Raw genomic sequence first — 21,052 nt, 5'->3', positions numbered from 1 at the left:
TTGAGAATTGGTTTTCTGAAATTGGATGTTCATTGGATGAACCTACGAGCCTTTCGCTGGACGCTACCATCGACCACCGCTGATGCAGAGGGCGTGGGTGACAGACGAGACGGCGGCAGGTGGTCGGGGCTCGCCGGTGTGCTGCGCCCGATCGCTTTCCGCCGCCTACGTCGCGCTTCAGATCTGAGGTGCAGCTGCCCCTCTGTAATGATCCCGCTGACTCGGGCTTGGAGTCCGGTGGTGGGAGACGACGGCGTGGTGGCGTGTTGGTGGCGAGACGGCGCGAGAGGCGTCGCACCGGCGGTGGTCTCGCGCGGCGGACCTGCGCGCTCGCGGCGAGAGTGCCGCTGCTTCCTCCTCAGAAAACGCCTCCCCTCGACGCGGGCTTGAACTCCAGTGTGCTGACGACCAGCGGGCTTCGTCAGACGAGGCCGCGCGACGTTGGCGGCGTCGCGGATCTGGTGGCGGCGACGGGCTGACGGGAATTGGAGGGAGGCGGCTGCTGCTCCGGGCGAGATGACGGGAAGGAGAAAGAGGCGCTGCTGTTGCAGCTGCAAATCCCTTTTCTCCAACCCTAGCTGCTGAATTGGTTTTTGGGGCCAAAGGAATTTGGGCCTTGGTATGGGCCTGGGGCTGATGGGCTGCGAAAATGTTTTATTAAAAAGGGCTGGGCCTGGTTTTATAATAAATGGCCCAGTTGGGCTGTAACAGCCCCTAAAAAAAAACTTTTATTAATTTAGAATTAATAATTGAACCCCAATTTCAGAATTAATTTATTAATTGGATTAATAAATTTAAATTATTGTTATTAATTTTGAATTAATAATAATAGAAATAAATTTATATTAATTTAGAATTAATATAAATTGATTAACCCATTATTAATTAGAGAATAAAATATTAATTTGATTAATGATTTTATTCGTAGAGGTTTTATGTCTTTATGTGATAAGCATGCTATTTGATTTTATGCTTATTATTTAACTATAGTAGTTAAAGACCGCATTTATCTTGGGTAGGCGGCGCCCAATATGTGTGGTCCGCATTTTATATGCCTGGGTAGGCGGCACCCAGAAATTGTTTTGCTATTTAATATTGGATATTAAATATAAGCAATTGGTATCACATGCTAAATCCCCATTAAATATAAGTCTTTGTGTAAAACACAAAATGTGTCGTCCATCATAATTGTTTGAGTACCTAACCTTTTTCGTCCAAGGGTATTTACATAAAATTGTATACTCTAAATCGACAAGGCCAAGACTCATTCATAGGTTGGCACCGTGTGATGGGGTTGACTTACTTAAATTATTTTGGAACGTAAAGCGACCAAGAATGATTTAAGGACGCAGATTAATTTGATTAATCAACCAAGAGTTGCAAAATTGTTGTTGCAATTGGCATAGAGGCCTACTAAGTAATATTATTGTAGTCATCAGCAAAGCAGAGGCTGCATAATATTGACTTGGATCTTGGACCACTAAGATTTATATGGATTATAAATTCGTATTTTACGTTGGGGGCGTAAGATATGTTAAAATTAGTGGGAGCTAATCAATACGATATCCCATTGTTTGATTAGTGATACAATGTGATCATAGTTTATTCTTTCTAATTTGCTTTTCTTTATTTATTGATCAGATAATATGTCGAATTTGTCACTGAAATGTTTGATAGAAACAAACAAGTTGACTGGGTCAAACTTTACGGATTGGCTCCGTTGCTTGCGTCTGGTCTTAAGGCTAGAGAAGATTGAGTATGTCTTGGACAACCCAATCACTGTCATTCCTGACAAGCAGTCTGCTGAGTATGCATCATTTGATGAAACTGCTCACAAGAAGCATGTCGAGGATGCAACATCGGCACAATGTGTGATGTTGTCCTCTATGACTACGGAGTTACAGAGGCAACACGAACACATGTTCCCTTATGATATGCTAAAACACTTGAAGAGTCTGTATGCTTCAGAAGCTCAGACTATGGAGTATGAGATACTCCGAGATCTTTTCAAGTGTAAGCTTCAGGAAGGGAGTCCGGTTTCTGATCATGTACTGAAGATGATCGGGTTGATTGAAAGGTTGGCATCGATTGGAACGATGCTACCTGCTACTGTCTCTGTCAATCTGATTCTGCAGTCTTTGCCTGCCTCATTTGAAAACTTCATTGTGAACTTCAATATGAACGGCACGAAGGCAAGCCTGCCTGAGCTTCATAACATGTTGAAGACCTATGAGTCTTCCACCTCTAAAGGCAAATCTGTGCTCATGGTGAGCTCTACTGCCACGTCTTCCAAAAGGAAGTACAAGCAGAAGAAAAAGCAGAAGAAGGCATTTGATGCTGGTTTGAAGCCTAAAGGTGGAGGGGCTCAGAAAAGGCTGAAGTTGCCAAAGGATGAATGCCTATTCTGTCATGAAAAGGGGCACTGGAAGAGAGACTGCCCGAAATACAAGGTACAATGTGCATCGGGTATGAGCTCGGGTATGTTTGTCATTGAGATAAACATGTCTATTGATAATTCACAATCTTGGGTATTAGATACAGCTTGTGGCTCACACATTTGCAATAATGTGCAGGGCCTAAGTGAAACCAAGAAAGTGATGCCTGGGGAAGTCGATCTACGCGTGGGAAATGGAGCAAGAGTTGCTGCTGAACGCGTGGGGACTTATAGATTAGATCTTCCTTCGGGAAACAGACTTGTTTTAAGTAATTGTTACTTCGTTCCTTCTATTTCTAAGAATATTATTTCCATTCCGATGTTGGACATTGAAGGCTTTTCCTTCCATTTTGGAAACAGTTGATGCTCGTTTTCCTTTAATGGATTGTTTTATGGAAGTGCCTCTCTTTTGAATGGTTTATATTATCTTGAATGTGAAAGGAGTATTCTCAATGTACAAAACAAACGACCTAAGCTGAGTAATGCGAATAATACTACCTATCTTTGGCATTGTAGACTTGGTCATATCAATGAGAACAGGATAGCAAGATTGAGAAAGTTAGACTATCTAAAATCATTTGACCTTGAGTCATATGGTGCTTGTGAATCCTGTCTCAAAGGTAAGATGACTAAGAAACCTTTTTCTGGGAAGGGGTTACGAGCCAAAGACTTGCTAGAATTGATTCACACAGATGTGTGTGGACCATTCCCAACAGAAGCAAGAGGTGGATATTCGTACTTCATAACTTTTACTGATGATTTTTCGAGGTATGGATATGTGTATCTCATGAAGCACAAATCTGAGGCTTTTGAGAAATTTAAGGAGTTTAAGTTAGAAGTCGAGAAACAACTTGGGAAAAGTATAAAGGCTCTTCGATCAGATCAAGGAGGAGAATACTTAAGCCATGAGTTTCTTGATTACTTAAAATCACATGGAATTCGGTCAGACTGGACTCCTCCGGGGACACCTCAAATAAACGGGGTATCCGAAAGGAGGAATCGAACTTTATTAGATATGGTTCGGTCCATGATGAGTTTTGCAAGTCTCCCTTTATTCCTTTGGGGTCATGCCTTACAGACCGCTGTTTATATTCTGAATAGAGTTCCTTCTAAATCAGTTGAGAAAACACCATATGTGTTATGGTGTGGCAAAAAGGCAAGTCTTAACCATATGCGGACCTGGGGATGTCCTGCTTTTGTTAAGAAAATGATGACTGATAAGTTGGAATCTAAAAGTGAGAAATGTTATTTTGTTGGATATCCTAAGGAAACAATTGGATATTATTTCTACGTTCCCGGTGATCACAAGGTGATTGTTTCCCGGAATGTGACGTTTCTTGAAGACACCTTTGTCTCTAAGGAACAAGGTCACAATACGATAGAACTTGAAGAAATTCAAGAATCGCAAAATAACATAGAGGATGAAAACTTGTCTAATGGTGTGGACAAGAATTCAGTGGGAGTATTTGATGATCTATTGGGAAAGGGAATATCTCTTAGAGAGACGCCTCAAGACAATGAGATACATCAAAGACATGATGATACAATAGTTGTGTCACCACCACCTCAAGAAAATCTTGAGGATGTCCCTGAAAATTCCGAAACTGTTGAAACGTTCAACACAGAGGAACCTGCTCGCATTCAGAATATACAACCCAAACAAACGCAAGAACAACTCCATAGGTCTCGTAGGAATCGTCGAGCACCTGAAAGACTTAATCTATTGGTTGAGAACCAAGATGATGGAGTTGATCCAGATGATGATGAACCTAAGACCTATACCGAAGCGGTGTCAGGCACCGACTCGGAGAAGTGGCTAGAAGCCTTAATTTCCGAAATGGACTCGATGTACTTCAATATAGTCTGGGAACTAGTTGATTTGCCGGATGGGAAATATCCCATAGGCTGCAAATGGATCTTCAAAAGGAAGAGAGATGCAGATGGCATAGTACGAATCTACAAGGCTAGGTTGGTGGCAAAGGGTTATAGTCAACGCGAGGGCATTGATTATGACGAAACCTTTTCACCAGTTGCAAAGATCAAGTCCATTAGGATTTTACTTGCTATAGCTGCATATTATAACTTTGACATTTGGCAAATGGATGTCAAAACCGCGTTTCTCAATGGAGAACTTGAAGAGGAAGTCTATATGACTTAACCTGAAGGTTTTGTATCCAAAGAAAGGCCGAATGCAGTATGTAGGCTAAAGAAGTCCATTTATGGACTTAAGCAAGCTTCTAGGAGTTGGAATATTTGCTTTGACAGAGCTATCAAATCGTTTGATTTTGTCAGAAGCAAAGAGGATCCATGTGTTTATAGTAAACGCAAAGATGGGAACATTGTCTACCTTATCATATATGTTGATGACATTTTGATTATGGGTAGTGATCGTTCCATGATGCAATCCGTGAAAGATTGGTTGGCTAGCTCCTTCATGATGAAGGACCTGGGTGATGCTTCCTATATCCTTGGGATAAAGATCTATCGGGATAGACCTAATAGATTGTTGGGATTATCACAATCCACCTACATAGACAAATTGCTAAAGCGCTTCTCAATGGAAAATTCCAAGAAAAGATTTCTTCCTATGGGACATGGTATTATCTTGTCTAAGAAGGGTTGCCCTTCTAATGACCAAGAGATTGAATACATGAAAATGATCCCATATGCTTCTGCTATAGGATCGATAATGTATGCCATGACATCTTGATGTGTGTATTTTAGTTACCTAGTTTAGTGTGTGTTTGCTATGATTTTATGTGATTTTACATGGTTTGCGATATTTTGGATGTAGGAATTGAGAGAAAATTGGAGATGGATCTTGTGGATGGAAGAAGTCGAAGAAATCAAGTTTTGCATGGATTTTGATGAAGATGGTGGACTATGAAGAAGAAGTTTGGAGATTGGGCTTGGAATTAATTATCTAGAATTTAATTATTCCTTATGCCTTATTATGTAAAGGGCCGAGCCCATTTATGTTTTGGAGAAGGGCGGCGATTAGGAGGGCTTTTGCCATATATATGTGTGTTAATTAGGGGTAGCCGCGAACGATTAGAAGTAGGATTAGTTTGTTGGTTTTTTTTAGGGTTAATTACGCCAAAAACCATGAACTTTGGGCCCATTTCCAAATTTTCCATGAACTTTGATTTTTATCAAATTTTCCCTGAACTTAAAGGCGGGAACAATTTTTCCATGAATTTCGAAAATCCCCAATTTGACTGCTGAGTTGGCACCATTTAAGTCGCCTGAAAGCTGACTTGGCACCGGCGACGATATGAAGAAACGACGTCGTCCTATACCCATAATACTACGTCGTTTGATTAAAATTTTGTTCCCTAAATCTAGAATTTAAGAAATTGCATCCCCATTTCGTCGGTTAGGGTTTCATAAGGGAGAAATGAAGTTCACGCCATCTGCCTCCTCTTATGGCGCCTCGTCCTCGTCCATGACTACACCAGATTTCTTCACTGAATGCGCGTGCAAACTTCAAGTGGAGATGAAAACGTCGCGAACACAGCTCAATCCTGGGCGAAGATTCTTGAGATGCTCCAACAAAGAGGTAATTTTGACGTTATTTTCGTTTTGAGTTTTTCTCTGTGCTGTCTTTTTCCCTAAAGCAGCAATCTTTGTTTTTGCAGAAACAATGTGGCTTCTTTGAGTGGGTAGATCCTGAAGTAAAGCCTAAAATTGAAGATGACGAAGATGAAAAATTGAACTTCTGGATTGGAGAATGCTATCGCCTAGGGAAATATGTGGAGGAAGATATGAAGCGAATTAGATTGTTGGAGAATGAAGTCAGACTCCTCAGAATGGAGAACGTCGAGAGCAGCAAGTGTTCGATGAAAAAGATGGTTGCATGTGCTTGTGTTCTGGGTGTTGTTTGTTTGGTGATTCAAGCTTTTGTTTCGTAGGTGTTGTGGGTGTTGTTTGGTTGGTGATTCAAGCCTTTGTTTGTTAGGTGTTCTTGGTGTTTGATTGTTAGGGTGTTATAATGAGATCTATTTTGTAGTGTCATTGTAATCTCATTTACAATCATGATGACAATGAATTTCTATGGATTTCAATGGATATATGCAAAGTAGATCAATAACATATACATAACAGATCAATAACATATACATAACTTGTTTAAGTGTTAATCGCTTTACATCTCAGCAAAATGCTTGCAAAAACTACATCAAAAGAACATCAGTATGCTATCAGAGCAACATCAAAACAACAACAGATTTTCTTCAAGGATTGGATTGAGATTCTTGTGTGGGGCCCGTCAGGCAGATCTCTTCTCCCCTTAGGATTTGCTGCAGTCCACTCCCAGATGCAATATATGAATTGCCTGTTTGCTCTCCACAGTAAAGTCTTATTCCTTTGCTTGCCTACAATGAATATCATTTAACATAGCTCAAATGCAAATGGAATAAGAAACTAAAATGATCAAATATTATCAGCACAAATAGTTTTGGGATATACCTCTTGCCTCTCCATTGCAATATCCCTAGCCCTACCTTTACCCCTGCCACTGCCACTTCCCTTGGGCCTGCCTCTGCCCCTTCCTCTTGTAGTAGCCTCTGTTGTATCAGTAGGGTTTGTTGGGATTGTTGCTTCTGTTGGTTCAGGGATTGGGTACTTTCGAGGGCGTCCAGGCTTCCTCTTCTCACCATCAGGTTTCTGTACTTCATCATTCATACATCCTCTGGAATTATGACCCTCTTGTAAACACCGTTGGCATGTCATCTTACAACCAGTCTTTCTCAGCCTTGAAGGTTGTTTAGGGTCCTTCTCATCTGTGTCTCTTATTCTCTTCTTCTTTGGTCTGCCGGGCATGATCCTCACCTGTGGGGGTTGAACTGGATATCCCTCAGCCTTTGGCCACAACCTCTCACCATTGATTGGCTCAAGTGGGAAGGAGTATGCCCTCAAATAAGTCTCTGTGCTCAAATAGTTATGCACATAAACGGCTGGATCCTCCTTCATAAAGTGAATAGCAGAAACAGCATGCACACAAGGTATACCAGTTATCTCCCAACCTCTACAACTGCAAGTCTTCTCAGGAAGAGAGACAATAAACATGTCATCTTTGTTTGACACTTCAAACTTTCCTCCTAGCCCAGGGTGAGAAGTACAATACCTTGCTAGTGATTTAAGCTTCTCAAGTTTCTTCCTAACAGCTGGTGTAAGTATATCAGTGACAGTCATAACATGTTGAAACTTCTTATATTGTCTTTCCCTCAGCCCACTTCTAATGTCCTCTAACATATGGATGATATGTTTTCCCCTAGCACTCAGAATATACCCATTAAACGTTTCTGACACGTTATTATCCATCATGTCACTCACACAGCAAGTTGAAAAGAAAGCCTTACAAAACCTGGTAGGATCTCTGTTCAGCAGATCATCATATGCCATCATATTTTCAGTTTTGAGAGTCTCCATGACTGCATCCCATTCCTCCATGTATGTGGCCCTCACTGCTTGCCAGAATAGGTTCTTCAAGGCAACACCTTTGAACTGCTTTTTCCAGTTCATGTAGACATGGCGAGCACAATTTCTGTGCTCTGCCAATGGAGCCAACTCCTTGACAGCATTTGTTAGCCCCTGCATAGTAACATCATTTCAGTATGGACACAAGACATATAAAGCCATAGTAACATCATTTCAGTATGGACACAAGACATGGCAAGGCAAATACTAACCTTTTGCTGATCAGAAATCAGTGTAAAACCATTCCCATCATGGATTCCAAGCTCTTCGAGCAATATACCTAAAAACCACCTCCAACAAGCCTCATTTTCCACCTCTACTACGGCCCAAGCTATTGGGTACATCTGGTTATTGCCATCCTTCCCTATGGCACATAACAGTTGCCCCCCTAAGTGTGTTTTCAAGAAACACCCGTCAAGACCAATAATTGGTCTACATCCCTCTAAAAAACCCCTCTTCAATGCAGAAAACCCAATGTATAACCCCTGAAATATACTACCATCACCACACAACAGTTCAAATCTACCTCCCCTATCCACCCTCATCAACTCAAGAATATAACTTCTCAACTTGTTATAGTGACCCTGCACAGAACCTCTTAGCAACTGCAATGAATGTGCCTTAGCTCTATACAACCTCCCATTAGGAATAGCTATGTTAAATCTCCTTTTAACATCATTCCTAAACTCTTCAATACACATCTGAGGTCTAACTCTGAAAACCTCTGTGTATTGTTCCCCAATCCACTTATAACTAGCCTGTTTATTACCCACTGCAAATGAACAAGTGTGCTCCTCCTGTAGAATTTTGACCACCAAAGAACTCTCTTTCTTCAGCATACTAGCAAACATTCTCCAGGGACAAGGATCCTCACAAAAAGCCTCACATTGCTCCTTGTTCACTCTCCTGAAATGAATAAGATAACCCTTTACAATGCTCCATGAAATCAGTGCCTTCTTGCATTGAAATCCATCCTCGAAACGCATACCCAACACTAATTTAAACTCAGACATATCTCCCCTAGGATCATACACTGACCTACACTGTTTACTCCTAACAATTTGCCCATCCGAGTCACTACTATCAGAACCATCCCTGTCAGAATCACCATATTCAGATAATCTATCTTCTACAGTCTCCTTCCCCACTTCCATGTCACCTATAACACCTAAGCTCTCCCTTATGTTAGTTCTTGCCTCTTCATACTCTTCATCTCCTGATCCTAACTCTTTATCCCCTAGTGAATCATCTGATTCAACAGGTTCTTCTTCAATATATTCAGGAAGAAAATCATCAGCATCCTCATCTGCAGTATCAACCTCCTCCACTGCCATCACAGGCTCCTCCCTACGCAACACCTTCTCTTTCCCCTTCCCCTGCCCACAGCTACTCTTAGTGGTAGTCACAGTCTTTGTAATTGTCTTAGTAACAGTTTCACTGACAGCCTTCACCTTCCCCAATTTGCCCTTCTTTCCATCATCCACATAGACACTAATAGACCTGATTGAAGATGTCATGCATCGAATCATCTGCATGACTTCTTTATCTTCGCGCACATCCATGAACACTAAACTTCAAGGAACCTTAAAAGCTAAACACCTCCAGGAAGTATAACCAAGCTTCTGGATTTCCTCCTCTAAGTCCAAATACCCGAACCTATCCTTATCTAGCCCGAATCTACTCTGCACTTCGCCACCTGAATACAACCTTCCTGAGCCTAAATTGACGAACTTACCTCCATGGTGTATGTACAACCCAAATTCGTCGCTGCAAACGAATGAAGTACCAAAATTCAATGCAATGTTCAAAGAAAATGAAATTTTTAGGCGCAAAAGAACTACTATCTGAACCCTAGAACGGGAAAATTTTTAGTGAAGCTTAGGGCACCAAACACCCATGGGCGAAAACTCGAAAACAGTGGTAAAGAGATATACCTGTCCCCCATTTTTGCAAAATCTCGTCGCCAATATCTCGTGTCTTCTTCGCGCGCAATATGTCGTCTTCTCCGCAGGTCAACTTCTCTCCACAGTTTCAGTCAATATAGTGAAAATTAGTGAGTGTGAAAATGGTGGGTGTGAAAATGGGACGGTGAAAATGGCGATTTAACCCTAACATTGACAATAGATGATAAGAAATGAAACGACGTCGTTTCAGCAGCTACCACGTAAGATCAGTTTCTGCCACGTAGGAGCCAGGTCAGACCGGAGTATTACCGGAGCTGAAATTCATGGAAACATTGTTCCCGCCTTTAAGTTCAGGGAAAATTTGATAAAAATCAAAGTTCGTGGAAAATTTGGAAATGGGCCCAAAGTTCATGGTTTTTGACGTAATTAACCTTTTTTTTTATTATTAACTTTAGTTCTAGTTTTGGTTTTTGAGCAGCAACCTAGCCGCAACTTTTGAATTAGGGAGATTAGGAGTTGACTTTTCATTCCATGCAATTGTTATTTCATGCAATCTTTGATCCATACGTTTTTTAGCATATTAAATTCTTAGTTATACTTTTACTTTTAAGTCTTGTTTTTTCATCTACAATTGCGGCTGGATTGGAATCGAAGGAGGCAGACGAGTTTTCTTCAACTTGGTTCAAGTTTGATTTAATTTCTTGCAATTTATTTTCTTAGTATTGTTCGTTATTTATTTATGTTTAATTTTATTTATTTGATTGTTTTTATTTTAAGCATGAGTAGCTAAACCTTTTAATTCGGCGAGAATAATGAAACTCTAATTTAATGATCTGTGAGACCTAATTGGTTTAAAATTGATTCCTATTGATTCCGATTAATTCCTAGGTTCAAAGATAATTCTGATTTTATTTAAGCCTGATCAACTTAAGTTTAATTGGATTACAGTCAATTAGTTCCTGCCAATCCGTAATTGTTGGAATAGGGCTGATTAGTGACACAACTACCATGTTCGTAGTAGGAATTAATTGGTATATTAATTATTACTAGCGTCTCTAGGATAATTGATATAAATTGGGTTCCTTCATCGTAATGCTATTAGAATATTAAATCTAGGTCTGACGTCTCCAGCTAGGTTATATTTTAATAAGGGAAATAAGCAGGTCTGGCGTCTCCAGCTGTTTATCGACACCGTAAGTAGGAATTGGGGTACGTTCGTTGCGTTTCACGGTATCCTATAACTGGTTGGTTGATAGGGATTAATTAATTATTGCGTCGAGGATCAGAGTTGAATTAGAGTGGATTTATTTGAGCCGAATTACCCTTTTTATTGATTTATTCCAAGAATAGTTTTTATTTGATTTATTGCATTCTTAGTTTAATTAATTCCTCTTAAAATTAAGGCGTGGTAGCATCACCGTTTTTATAGATTTAGGGATTTGAATGGTTTTAACTGCTCTCTGTGGGATCGACCCTGTTTGCCATTGTATTAATTTATTTTGGTAATTTTGCAGGAATTATTTTGGTGGTATACGACGTCCACCACATCTACTAGGCCAGATGTGGCATATGCGCTTAGCATGACAGGCAGATTTCAGCAAAATCCCGGTGAGGTACATTGGAGAACTGTCAAGACTATTCTAAAGTACCTTAGAAGGACTAAAGAATACTTCTTAGTCTATGGTAGACAGCCAGAGTTATCAGTTACTGGGTATACTGATGCTAGCTTCCAAACAACCATGATGACTATAAGTCACAGTCTGGCTATGTCTTCATCCTCAATGGTGGAGCAGTTAGTTGGAATAGTTCTAAACAAAGCACTACTGCCGACTCCACCACCGAAGCCGAGTATATTGCTGCATCTGAAGCTGCCAAGGAGGTTGTGGCTCTGTTAGAATTCGTAAAAGAACTGGGTGTCATTCCAAGTACAAATTGTGCAATACCGTTGTATTGTGACAACACTGGTGCAGTTGCGCAAGCAAAGGAACCAAGACCCACGAATAGAAACAAGCACATTCCCCGGAGATATCATCTGATCAGAGAAATAATTGAAAGAGGCGATGTGAAATTAGAAAGAATACCCACTGATGATAACTTAGCCGATCCTTTCACCAAGCCGTTGTGTATAGCAAAACACAACAAACATTTTGAGAGCTTGGGTGTTAGACGTGTTGGAAGTTGGCTTTAATTTAGTGGGAGTTTTGGTTTGAATGTCTTAGAAACAATTTGAATTGAGACATCCTTACCTGATCACATTTATATATGTTATTTGCTTTCATGGGCTAGTGCATTTATTAGAATATTTGGTTTTATTGTTTGACTTTATTCTTTTATTTGTTCCCTTGAATTATTACTACTATTAATGATGTGAGACATTAATGGTTTGAGTGTAATTCTAAAGATGCCCTAACCAATGGTCATCAAGAATGGGATATTGATGACATGCGATAGGTTAGCATGTGGTCTGCATCATATTCTTAGAGAATGTAGTTGATCTCACAACTACGAGTAATTTGATTCTCGTGATGGACACATGGATATTTTGGAGAATATTGGTATACCCTGCTATTAAATCATTTGTTCTAGTGTCTATGATTTAATAGTGTATGGAGTATGTAATAGTCCTTTGACTTGAGGTCAATACTCATTTTGTTTGTTGAGTGGTGTGCTTTGACCAAGTACAATGCTTGCACTCCATCAAAGGGGTAGATACGGCTTGTGTTGGGTACATCATGAGGCAAATGGAAATGGTAGTTGAGCCAAGAATAGGATTCATTCCTCGATTTGAATTTCGAGAGAACACTTCAAATTCTCTATATTATTTGACCGTTAGTCATTGGCCAATGCAAAGATATATTCAATTAGAATAATTGAATATGATCGGAAGGGTCATTTAATAAAGATGAGATAAAATGATTGAGCTATTGGGATAGACACATGGCAGATCCTAGGCTCAATCGAGTGGTCCGTGAATGAAGGGATATTACATAAACTTCATATAAAGGTTTGTTTACATAATCCACGTAAACGTTCTTCATATATCGAGTTCGCTACACAACGCAGTCTAGGAGTTTTGTGTAGACTTTAATTTGATTATCGTCGATAATGGAGGCCTAAAGGGTCACACTTTATGTGTATTGTTGATTCGCTCAAGAGTGCAAAGTTAGTGCTTGGTGTTTAATCTAATGCTAGTCCAAGTGGGAGATTGAAAGATATTATGGACTAGATTAGGATATATTTGATATATTCTAATACTAAGGAAGACAAGACAATTTAGAATTGTCTTCTTCCTTATAAATAAGGGAGCTTGGTCTTACAAATGAGAAGATACAAAAACATTAGCTTAGAGTTTTTGCTTGGCAAAACACTAAGAGAGCACTATAGTTTCAATCGGAGATTTCCTAGCTGTTGACGATTGAATCGTGCACTTGGAATCGTTCCTACATCGAATCGACATACACGTGGATACCTTAGTAGTGGATTCACGGCAAGAATCGAGACGCACGCTTACTACACAACGAGTAAGTTATTCTTTTCATTGTGTGTTTATCTCTACACGTGATGCATTTGTAAATCTAGATCTAATCCTTGAATGTATATTCCGCTGCGTATCATTAGATGATGTCAAGGATAACCAACAATTACGTAGTGAATGGTCGTCATTATGATAGGACATATTATTTGACTATTGGTATATACCATTCATGAGCTGTATTATATTTGTCAAGTCAATTACTTCCCCACAGATCCGCGAGCACAAGTTGTTCGCTCAACACTAAGAGTTTGTCCGAAAAGATGTTAAGCAAGCATTTGGAGTTCTATAAGTTCGATTTGCATTTCTACGACGCCTATGTCTTATTTGGGATAAAGTTTTGAAGGGAAAAATTATGATGGCTTGTATCATCATGCATAATATGATAGTAGAGGATGAACAAGATACCTATGTTGGGTCCCGAGATGCTACTGGACTGGTGTATGGGGGGAGGGGAATACACCAGTAGGCTATTTTTGCTTTTGAAAACTGAAATCAGTTTCTGATTGAAACTGAAGTGAAGTGAGAAAGTAATATCAGTTGTAGAATGGTTTAAGACTGATACTGATAATGAGTCAGTAGGGTTAGCTTCAGTATTTGAACCTGATCAATATACTGAAGTTCAGAGTTTCAGTCTTATCAGTTTTTGTAATCAGAGAAGTGTAAGTAATCTTATTGATTATCTGAAGATTTATCAGTTAGACTGATTACACTTGTGCAGAAGCGATTTAAAGTAAAAGCCTTTAGTGAATCAGATTATCAGTTTTAAAGGTCTATCCTTTGAGTTATCAGTTTTCAGTTTCAGTAGGATTTGTACACTGATAAGAATAAGAAAAACTAAAAACAATAAATAACACATGGAGTTTTACGTGGTTCGGAAAACAAGCACCTACGTCCACGGTCAGTCGATCACATTGACAATCACTATGCTTGTGTTTATGGGTGCACAACAAACCAAGCTTGTGCTTGCGGGTGCACAACAAACCTTAGACTAAAAAGAACTCTTTTCAGTACCAACACACTGGGTTGGATTTCTCCTTCTTAGCTTGCAGGTGCTAAGAACAACCAACTGTTTAGTTTCCGGGTACTAAACAACTTAGAGTTCAGACAACTGTCTCAAACTCACTCTCAAACTCTCTTTTCGCTCTTTAGAAAAATGGTTCGAATATCCAACTAAATTACTGAAAACATGCTCTCAGTAATCCGAAGGCTTAGGGTTTACAAGAAATTTGCCTAAGGAAATAAGAGAATGTAGGGAATCAGTGAACTGATTGTTGAGCTTTGGAAATTCTCTTCTTCGATTTAAACTTTGGAATGCAGTGAGATTGCTGAGTTGTGATTTTAGTAGAGGTTCAGCTTGTGTATTTGAATCGGTAAAGATTGAAGTTGATCCTTGAGCTCTTTATATAGGCAACATCTTGAATAGATCCGTTGGGGGAGATCATCTTCAGAAATCTGCCGTTGTGAGACAAATTTGAATCTTGGCTCAGGCTTCAATCTTCGATGTTTCTAATCCGAAAAGAACTAGCATCCTTTCGTCAGTAGGAGTATGGTGCTACAGAATAAAGTAGCATGAAAGGGAAAACTCTGTCTTCAGAAGGACGATCTTCATATCTGAGCATTTAATACGGCTGTACTTGCATACTTTCCACGTAGCTTCTATAAACAGAGATATTAGTCCGAGGAATGAAGAATAACTCTGTGAGTTCTACTGATACTTGACTTTAGTATCAGTCCGCTCAGTGCACCGTGGCATGTATCAGTTCCCTAATATTGATACTTCAGTGCACGCGTCCTTCAGTAACTGTCTTGAGTGTTGATGTTCAGTTAAGACTGGCACAGTAACTTCAGTCCTTGGTCTTCAAGTCTTCAGTCCTTCGATCCTCAGTCTAGCTAATAAAATAGACTCTAACAATTGAGTCCAGCAAAAGCTCTAGTCTAGAAAGAGAATACTAAGAGTTTTGGGATCATCAAAACAAGAAAAAAGATATTTCATTAATTTCCCAACAACCTACCAAAATTATTATGATCCAACAGAATTTTTATGGATACACCTACAAGAGTACAAACAGAAGATGGCGAACATTTCCACTATTCTACTGAATGTTTTGTGAGCTTGTATGCTTATATGACTAATAGAGATCAACTTCGCAATAGAGAAGCTCATAAGACTCTTCAAGGTGACTTGATTGAGCACATATAGGAAAAATTTGGCACTGACAATTAAATATGTAATTTGAATTTTCTAGTTGTATTTTTAAGTTACAAGTATTGTACTTTGATTTTTAATTTCAATTATGTGTTTAATTCTTGTAATATTCATTTGTGATTGAGTTAAGTATAAACTATAATATATGACAATGTTTAATTATAATATGATTACAAATTAAAAAAATTAAATAAATATTTATTTTATTTTGTTAAATATTATAAATAAATATTTAATTTTAATTTATATTTTATTTTAGATATTAGATAATTAAAAATAAAGTGAAAAGAAAAAATATGTAGGTTGGGTTGGTGTCACCATTGGGAGTAAAAATTATACTCCCTCCGTCCCCCAAATAACTTTCTCTTTTTTCTTTTTGGGACATCCATCATTTCTTTCCATTTTTGGATAATTACCTCACCACTAATAATACTTTATTTATTTTTACTTTTCACTTTTTCACCACTCCAATACTAATCATAACACATTTTCACAATTTTCAATAATAATTATAACATTTTTATCCACTATCAATACACTTTACAACTTTTCATTACAACCCGTGTCGTCCCCAAAAAGAAAGTTATTTGGGGGACGAAAGGGAGTATTAGGTTGTGGGTTGTATAGGTGAATGAGAGAGAAATGAATATTTTATTAAAAAGTTGAGTTGAGTTGGGTTGGATGAGTGTCACGACTGTGGATAGTCTAAGGAGCAGCTGCAGCTGCATTCTTTTTCCTCTGCAACCACTAGTCCAATCCAGCCACCATGCCTTTTGTAGCTTCAACCATACCACCCTATGATAGCCCATTCCCTCAAACAACCACTACCTCCATTCCTTTAACCTTCAGTTGCTAACACTGCACTATCTCCCATTCTTCACGTGAGAATTCTCAAGAATTGGAGAGAGCCTTCATTCAATTACTTTTGCCAACATTCAAGGTAAGCTTTGGTTTAACTCCTTCACCTTTATCCATATTCCTTCATGCATTTACTGAAGAAACAACGTATATTATTTCGTTTCAATCATCCCATTTTAATTCGATAACAAACAACTAATCATCACCAATCAATATTCAAGGTAATTATGATATCCAGTTCACTCTCTCCATTTATATGCTTCGCACCCCATGCTTAGTTTAAGAAATGCAGTGAATAAAGAGTAATAGCATAATCATGTTACACCATTGCATATCATATAGTCCATGTTATGTATAGCAGTAGAAAGACTTATGTGTAAATTGCCACTGCACTCTAGAATTTTATCCCACAGACAAAAGAGACTCAACTTTAAGAATACATGATTAAAATTACCAGAACTCCTCCATAAATTAAAAATAAAGAAAACCATTAACAAGCACCAAAAAGTTAAGGAGAAAACTTTCCCTGCTATAACACAAATCACGCATCACTTTTATATTTTTGATCTTATTAACTAGAAAACCAAATCAAGAATACGTCTCTAATGATGATATACTAAATTCACTGGGAAAGAAAAATTTACACATACCTCCAACATATGACTTTTTTCGTTTTCATAACTCTCATTTAAATTTTGCATATTGAACAACAAAATATCTTCAAATCCCAAGATAAACAAATTGAAGATGACGTTGAACTTTGTTCTTCCTTATGTTGATGTTCTTCTTCTTCCTGCGTCTATTCTCTGACATGTTTAATTAAAATTTTGAGTTGGAGGCTATACTGATAGAATTGTTAGGGTTATTTACAAGTATTTTTAATATTAGAATCATGATGAGGATTATACGTGATTTATCTGTTAAGAGATCGTACTCATTATTCTTCTTTCAAATTAATTTTTATAACTTTAATTTATTACAAATTTTAAATAGGCTATAAGGGTATAATAATAATAATAATAATAATAATAATAATAATAATAATAATAATAATAATAATAAATTATTATTATTATTAATATTATTATTATTATTATTATTATTATTATTATTATTATTTATTTTTTTTAATAAGGGGCGCTATAGTGAAAAAATTGGGGGCTGTATTTAAAATTACCTAACAAGAATTAGCATACGACCTAAAGATTATTCAGACTACCGTTGGCCCATTTTTGAAATTGGAGTAACCTATTTCTTCTTTATTTCCTTCCGCCACCCCAAATTCCCGCCGCTGTGTCAGGGCACTCCCAAGAAGAAATTTGAGCCGACCGCATCTCCTGCGCCGCTCACTAAGTTGTTGCCTACTGAAGCTGAAGCTGGACCTTGCTCATGGAGGAGGAGGAGCCTATTACCAAATTAAAGATTATTAATGAGGTATAATGGTTTTCGATTTCTTTTCAGAAATAGAGTATCAATAAATCTAATATCATATGTAATATCAAATTAATTTGATTTTCTGCATGATAATCTTCTCAGATCATAAGCTTTATAGTAATAGGAATGGCCCCGTCCATCCCCACCGCTCCCATCCAAACCCACACCTTTATTGTACGCACGCACCAGGTATATTTGTGAAGTTAAACGTAAAAGTAATTTAAAACTAAAACAAAACCATATTAAATTGATTAAATTTACTATTTATTTGTATCAAATCTTAAAGGCACTATCAGGCTCTAGTAGAGGTGTCAAACGATACGGGTCGAGCCGGGCTTTCGACTTTTACCGGGTTGGACCGGCCTGGCCCAAAACTACGTCGGGCTGAAAAATTTTAGGCCCAGTCCAGTCCCTCTCGGGCCATCGGGCCAAATCGGCCCATAATTTTTTTTTTGGGAAAATCTTATTTGTTTTGTTATAAAAATAATGAATAACATGGTAATCCCATTATACTAAGTAAGTTCACCTTTTGATAAGAATAAATCATGTATCGATAGTGGAAATACCCATAGAAGACCTAGATCATTAAGAAAGGAAAATCCATTGAAGAAACATATGGTCTTTATCTCATGTTTATGCCTACATAATTCCTAGATTACCACGTTGATAGCTTACCGAAAATCAACAACCGTGAACAAAAACTGAACTTCATTGTAACATTAACCCAAAAACTGAACAAAATCCACCTCGACCTTCATGGCCAAGATTTAAAGCTATACAGCTTCTCCCTAAAGAACCTGTAGCAAAATTAGATGCATGTTGGCCTTCGTTGAAAACCAGCAATGTGTGTTTTGGGAAAACGAATGGCAATCTCACGGTATAGATAACGGGCTTGGCTTGCATACTTTGAACTAGCCGTCAAATTGTACAAATACCTATGTTTTACTTGTGGCGAGCAACCCCTGAGATTCGGCTTGAAGATTCGTATGCGTGAGCCAACATCAACTATAACCATCCGCATTTATGAACTTATCAAAACTCAAGCCCTCATCGTTGTTGATAGTTATGCATCCCCATCCAGTCCAATTCCGAAGCACAAGTTATGTGAAGTTCGCTTTCGTCTAGGGAGGTTTGGCGATTTGAAGAATGTTTCACAAAAATATCAATTTAGAGGACCGCAATGATTATCTCACCTAATGAGCTACTCGTTGTCACATGACACTGTTGCCTTCTCTCATTTTAAGGAGTGTATTTATTTATTTATCATTTTATATGTTCACTATTGCTACTTATTGGATTTCCTGGAAGTTATATTTGGTACGTTTTTTTGGGTGAATATGGTTTGAGATTTCCTAGTTATTTGATATCTCAGTCATTCTGTTTATGAATATTCATGTCAATTTGGAATTTGAGGAATCTTGTAAATTTTAATCTCTAATCTCGGCCTTTCCCTAGGTATTGTCATATGATACGTTGATGCAGGAGTTGGATGTTTCAAATGTTCTGAATTGGAGAATTTTGTCATCAATGATTGTATGTATGTGGTAAGTGTTTATGCTTTCTATTCATAAGAAAATGTAACAATTAATGGCACTTCATTTCTGAGATAAACTTGCCACCTGCGTGTTTTTAAAATAGGATGTCTGCTCTACTTTTTTTTTTGTGAACAATTTTATTGGTGCTCTCATGAGCAGGGTATAGTTAGAGGAAAGCTGGATCAGTTGCGAAGATGTTTGAGGTCTCACTCTAATAACATACCTTCATTAATTCATCTAGTAGCTTAGCGTTTTACTTGTGGATTGGTAAAACATCCATCTTTGAGCTTGTAGGTGCAATTGGGCAGCATGATTGACATTCTAGCAAATTGGTACATGTTTCTTTAAGGTGATTTGTTGTACTAGTTTTAAAATTCCTAGTGCTTGGGTTCTTCTACTATGGGTTAAATATCTGAGTATATATCTTATTCAGGATTTAGTAAGTTGGTCTTTATATGATCTTATCTTCTTGTTCTGGAAACTTGCTTCGTCTTTTTCTATGTCAGTGTTTTCATTTATATCAGTTGAAGCTGTAACTGTTTCCTTTGTGATCCCAATAGTTAAAGCATGCAAAGGGTTGCATCTTAAGTGTCACTTACATTTCTTGTCACTTACTTGTAATCTATGTCTGGTTTCGAAAGTGTGTATGTGAATATCCTTGGTTATTTCTTAGGCTGACCACATGGTCCACATCAGACGGCATTCTTGTCTCAATTCAAGAGAAGATCAAATGGGCAGACTCCATGGGTGAGATGGACAAGAAGGAGATAGATGAGATGGTAGAAGAAGTGAAGAAGACATTATCTTTGAAGGTCAGTTAGAGTAACCTTTTTTTTCATAAAGAATGCACTGTTATGAGTTTGATGATGTCGTTTCCTTCATAGTACATGACACAAGGCTTTTTAGCCTTCATAGAAAATTTGAATGCCTATTTGAATCTATGATCTATGTTGGGGACAAGTGCTGTCTTTTCCTACTGGAGTTTGAACTAACTTAAATGCTTCATGAGTCCAATTCCCACTAGGGTTGATAAAGTTGGAATCATTAGATTGCGAGTTGGTTCGATCTAACCTTTAGCTAACATAAGCAGTTGATAAGAACGATTGCTTGCATCTTTCATTATAAGACTTCATAGGGTGTTTTCCTTAGCAAATTATTTAGTCATTCTAATGCATAAATGAGGTTAGGCTTGTACATTATATCTTGTATACAACTTTGTTGTTTAATTCTATTATGCTTATGTAAAGTAGTTGTATACAAGCTCTGGATATGTTGGTCAATGTTGTCTTACTTACATTGTGGCAGAAGTTACAAACTGTAAGCAGGCAGACATTGACTACCGAGGGCATGAAGGGAACTTTTTTGAACTGGGTGGAGTAGTGGACTATGACCAAGATGGTGAACATTGTTTCTTGCTCTCTTTCCATGTTTCGGTGCCACTCTATTGAGGTTGTTCTTCTAGTTTTCCAAAACCAACATAGTGAGTTTCCACCATTCACTTCACCTGGCAGGATCGGTAACAATTGTGTTCAACTGTCAAAGCCCATTGGATGCTCCTGTTTTTGTTGGAAGTGCACTAGTCTCGAGAAAAAATATCCATTTAAAATAAGGATAAAATAGAAATAAAAATTATTGTAATATTTTTAAATTATTTTATTTTTTTAATTA

General features: G+C 38.1%; 1 protein-coding gene and 1 pseudogene across 1 annotated transcript; both read left to right on the top strand.

The window, feature by feature from the left end:
* The first annotated feature begins 5,537 nt into the window (after positions 1-5,537).
* On the top strand, positions 5,538-6,470 carry LOC131014243 (uncharacterized). The gene is made up of 2 exons (XM_057942152.1): positions 5,538-5,993; positions 6,073-6,470. The coding sequence occupies exons 1-2, from the start codon at positions 5,832-5,834 to the stop codon at positions 6,343-6,345; spliced, it is 435 nt and encodes a 144-aa protein (XP_057798135.1). The 5' UTR covers positions 5,538-5,831; the 3' UTR covers positions 6,346-6,470.
* A 4,926-nt stretch (positions 6,471-11,396) lies between these two features.
* LOC131018963 (COP9 signalosome complex subunit 7-like) lies at positions 11,397-20,832 on the top strand (annotated as a pseudogene).
* The last annotated feature ends 220 nt before the right edge of the window (positions 20,833-21,052 follow it).

The sequence above is a fragment of the Salvia miltiorrhiza genome, chromosome 3 (genome assembly GCF_028751815.1).
Source record: "Salvia miltiorrhiza cultivar Shanhuang (shh) chromosome 3, IMPLAD_Smil_shh, whole genome shotgun sequence".
NCBI lineage: Eukaryota > Viridiplantae > Streptophyta > Magnoliopsida > Lamiales > Lamiaceae > Salvia > Salvia miltiorrhiza.
Note: the sequence above shows the minus strand (reverse complement) of the source record. Positions and strands in the feature narration are given on the sequence as shown.

Coding starts and splice junctions, on each gene's coding strand:
- LOC131014243 (XM_057942152.1), top strand. CDS start 5,832: ATGAAGTTCACGCCATCTGCCTCCTCTTATGGCGCCTCGTCCTCGTCC. Junction 5,994..6,072: donor TGAGATGCTCCAACAAAGAG/GTAATTTTGACG, acceptor TTGTTTTTGCAG/AAACAATGTGGCTTCTTTGA.